The sequence below is a fragment of the Eimeria mitis genome, genomic scaffold (assembly GCF_000499745.2).
Source record: "Eimeria mitis Houghton genomic scaffold, Emh_scaff1648, whole genome shotgun sequence".
Classification (NCBI taxonomy): Eukaryota; Apicomplexa; class Conoidasida; order Eucoccidiorida; family Eimeriidae; genus Eimeria; species Eimeria mitis.
In genome coordinates this window covers 4,860-9,198 of record NW_013569964.1, presented here as the reverse complement: position 1 = coordinate 9,198, position 4,339 = coordinate 4,860, and the positions used below count along the sequence as shown (strand labels likewise).

At 52.0% G+C, this 4,339-nt stretch overlaps 1 protein-coding gene across 1 annotated transcript; it reads left to right on the top strand.

The window, feature by feature from the left end:
- Positions 1–1,795: 1,795 nt before the first annotated feature.
- Positions 1,796–4,339, top strand: EMH_0041050 (uncharacterized protein; the record flags this gene model as incomplete). The annotated part of the gene is made up of 1 exon (XM_013495581.1): positions 1,796–4,339. The coding sequence occupies one exon, from the start codon at positions 1,796–1,798 to the stop codon at positions 4,337–4,339; it is 2,544 nt and encodes an 847-aa protein (XP_013351035.1).

Here is a 4,339-nt window from a genome sequence, read left to right as displayed (position 1 = left end):
ATATATATATATATATATATATATATATATATATATATATATATAGTTATAGATATAGATATAGAGAGAAAGAGGGGGGGGGACAGACCGTTGTTCAGCGAGTTATAGGTGACAAATTGCGCGTGCAACTCTGTGAGCCAGCGCGAACGCTACAATTTCTGTCTGAACACATAGCGAAGACAATTTTGGACGGGAATTGAATGCCGGGAAAAAGGCGTTGAGGGTGACATGAAACCAGACCTGCTGAAATGATGTTGAGATAGAGGAACCTAAGACGAGCTATATTTACTGAATCGCCGCTGCTGGCATTCCTAGCGGCACGGCTCTGAACTCACTGATGTACGGAAGCGCATCGCCGAGTCAATTCATGAAGATGGATGCTGTTTTTGTAGAGCGCGTGCCTTGTATATTGTATAATGTTTGCACGAACCGCGGTCAATCGTGCACACTGTTTGGTATCTTTCCTTACACTGAGTGTGACAAGACTTAAGCACAGATGAGAACACTCCTTCATCACTACAGAGTCTTGAGAGGAACCTGTCCGTAGTGTTACTATTATTGCACCAACTGATGTCTGGCTTTCGCTACGTGAGGGTAAGTACAGGCTGAAACTGGAGCACACAGAGTTGGTCTGGGTGCCTACAACAGCGCTTATTGCACCAAGGCATAAACACACAGAATCTCCGTTTGCAACTTATTTTTCCAGCTTGATGCTTTGCATTGCCTGCTCGGTGGCGGGTAACACATTGACCCGTTCCATCTGGCCTGTTATCCTGCTGCAACGTGCCTCATCCTGAGCGAAGCAATGTCGATCTCACCGTGCTAACACAAGAAACTTACAAAGTGAGCCGCTTATACAAGCAATTCCATTCTCACACCCATGCAGTTGCTCGAAAAAATAGGTTAGCTCTGTCAAGCTATTATCCTGAAGCGTAAGGAAGCGTAAGGAGCGGATTACCCCACACCTGCTTGGGTCGAATGGAGTCTGCCAGCCCACGCCAGTGACCGGCAACGGGCCAATTATGCTGGAATTCATTTTATGACGTATTACGATTTTGAACGCCACTTCTAATATGTAGATGTATGCCTTTCACTGACCGGTACTCACAACTTACTCTTCATCGTTCAGTATCTTCACGTCTTTAGGGACACGGTACGAGTTCCCCGCATGGTTCCTTTCGTTTTTGCGAGTAAATAATTAGTAAAGTATATATATGCTTACCCTTTTTCGAGGCACTTTTGGCGTTTCCCCCTCTTAGGTGCTGTCGCACCTGCCAACCGGCCGTTGGCCGTCAGCACGTGGTTCGCGCTATCGTGCCACTGGACCTCCTGGTCTGGCCTTTCCTGTGGAGGTTCCGCCGGTTCGCACCTCCCTGGCCAGCCCACCACTGGATTGCCACGTTTCCAATCAACAGCTAATTTTGTATTAAACCTCACATGCCCCGAACGAAGCAACTGTGCTTTTTTTTCCCGCCGTTGTCTCCCCACCGCTGACAAGTCACGGCGTCTGGCCGACTTGAGAGCAACGGGAGTCGCAGCTGCTTGCAAACAGCTCAGGTTTCTCCACGACTGATTTGTAACGAATCTTGATGTCTTTGCTTTATCAACGTTCAAGGCGCAAAGGTGAGTGCGTGCCTGCGGCGGTGCGTCCATCCATATCTGCTAGCAGCATCGGTAGGCAGTTTGAATTGGAGACGGGCACACTTGCATACGGCCTAACAAGTCGAACGCAGCCCGTTGGCCCTATGCAGAAACAACTTCCACCTGCAGAGCTTGCAATATTTAGCGGCTGCCAATGGGGGCCGCAAACCACTGCGGAGCCCACAGGGAGACATTTTGGTTGCCCAGAGTGCTCGCCCGCCTAACACTGTTTGCTGCAGCAGTAGCAACAACTGCCACAGTAAGTAGAGCAGCAAGTGCCGTAAATACACCTTCAGGCCAGACATCTACGGTATCGACTGACCTGCCTAAGAACGAAACTGCGCGTGTTCATCCCTACACCCCCGTGGATCTGGTTGTGGGACAGACATTGGGGGGTCTGGAGTCCTCAGAAATTAGGACTCGGCAGAAGCAGTTTCGAAAAAGCTGGCATTTCGCGGTTACCGCAGGCTCGGTGGCTTTTGTGTGCTTATTAGTGGCATTCATCGTGTTAAAATGTGCACGGGAGGCACTGTTCCCGCGGTTGTTTGGATATACCCGTAAGAGGGCTCTGTCGAGTTCAGATTTAGACGAAGAGTGGAGAAAGGCATGTGCTGACGAAGGGCATGAGGAGAGTGAGGATGATGTAGGGAATGGGGATCCAAGACACGGGGGAGACTCTGCAGAGGAAGCAGGAGAATTAAAGGCTCTCCAGACATTAGAAGAGCTGGTATTCACCTGGAAACTTGGCGTGGAAGCGTTACCTTGTCTTCCTTTTGATAAGAAGGCCTTTCTGGTTGTCTTGCTTTTGACAATCTGCACGCAGCAGATGGTTTTGTACGGAATATACTCAACTCCGAGAATTGAGTTGAAGCGGCAGAAAACGATGGATTTCATTTTGCAGCGGGGACAGCAGGCTTTGGCAGAATTAGATGCTCTTGACCAGCACTCTACGGCTGCAAGCCAAAGGGAAAAGATTTTAGAGATCTTGGAACAATTTAGAACTCCCCGACTGGAGTCGAACCCTCCGGAGCTGGCTGTGGAGCTGGCTGTGGAGGCAAGCATTTGCGCGTATCGAGTTTCACAGTGTAGGCAGGCTCTACAACAGCTGCAGCCTTGGGTTAAAAGTTCCATGCCTATTCCCGAAAAGGTGAGCGATCGGGCCCTCAGAGTTCTGTCTTATACCCGACTGACGGGGAAAGGAAGACTCAAAGCAGACCCCGCTGCGAATTCCTGGATAGAGACGGTTCAATCCCAGATCCCCTTTTTTGGGATTGCCGAGCCACGTAACAAACAGCGATCCCAGGCGCACCGCAGGCCATTAGAAGAGGAGATGAAAAAACTTACGTCACGTTACAGACGACTCGCAACAGCTTTGACCCGCAGTGTTGAACAGGCTTTGCGTGATCAGCCGCTGGAACAGCACATGCAAGAACAACGCCAGCATGCAGAGCAGCAGCCACAGCAGGACGTAAACCCGAAAAACCAGCAAAACCACAATTCGGCCAGCCAACATGCTGAGAATATTGGGGCGGATACTTCCGTCCTCCGGCATGTTGATCACGTGGTTGATCCCCGAACTGGTGTGGTGTTGCTCTCTTCTCATTCTTCCCAACCGTGTCGTGCTCCTTGCCAAGCAACCTTGCAAACGCGAATATCACCTTTGCTGAGCCCGCCCGTGCGGCAACAAACTCAGCCTCCTGGTAACCATTCTAACCAACATATTCCCAGCCCTCAGCCTGAGCACACGTATCAGCCCTCTACCCCTTCCGTTCCAAGCTGGGGCAAGTCGCAGCAAGAGACAAACGACCAACAGCAATCCTCACTTGAGTACTTCACAGCAAAGTCTGTTCTTCAAGTGGGAGCACCCGTGTTCACACCGAGAGGGCAAGCACACACATACGCACAGCAGCAAATGTCCCCTACTGCTTCTGGTGCCAGGGATGCTGTGCGGGCCCTTCGACCACCACGTGGCTTCGCGTCCCCCTGGCAACCCGCTGATCATTCTACCTCGGTGCAGAGCAGTTTTTTCTTGGCTTATACACCATCTATACCCATGCAGAGCCAGCGCGGGCACCACCACACGACGTTCCAGGTTTCCGCGTCTCCGCATGACAGCCTCAAGCCTCTCCAGCGTCATTCTAGCACCCCCGAACCACTGTCTGGACCTTGTGTCACCCGCTCACGACCTTCGCTTCCCACCGAAGGATCGTCGCTCGGATTCCCGAGACCAACGTTTCCGAGCCACGCCTCGCAAAACGCACGGTCTGTGGCCACATCTCTGTATCCATTTTCTGGAGGTCGGCGACAGATACCTGCCTCACGGTTTGCTGCTCCTGCACCCTTTTGGCCGCCTGGGGGTGAGGGCGCCCGAGGAGGCGTTTATTTCGACAACTCAAGGGAGACGGAAAGCCTTAACCCCCTCTTGCCGCTGATTGCTGAAGCGTTTCCAACGGTAGGCACCCACTGGTCTGACAGAGATGAGATGGAACGACATGGGCAAGAGGCGCTGCCACGATTTCCTCGTCCGCAGCAACTTCCTGCCTCTCGCGAGAGCTCGGACGTGTTCCTGGATGTTGAAAGCAGCATACGAGTAAGCACAGGGGGCCGAGGGGCCTCTCCAGCCCTCGAGGCAGCACCGCAGAGCCAGGGGGGTGCAGGGAATCTTCAAGAATATAGTGGGGTTAGCCGCACGCAATAG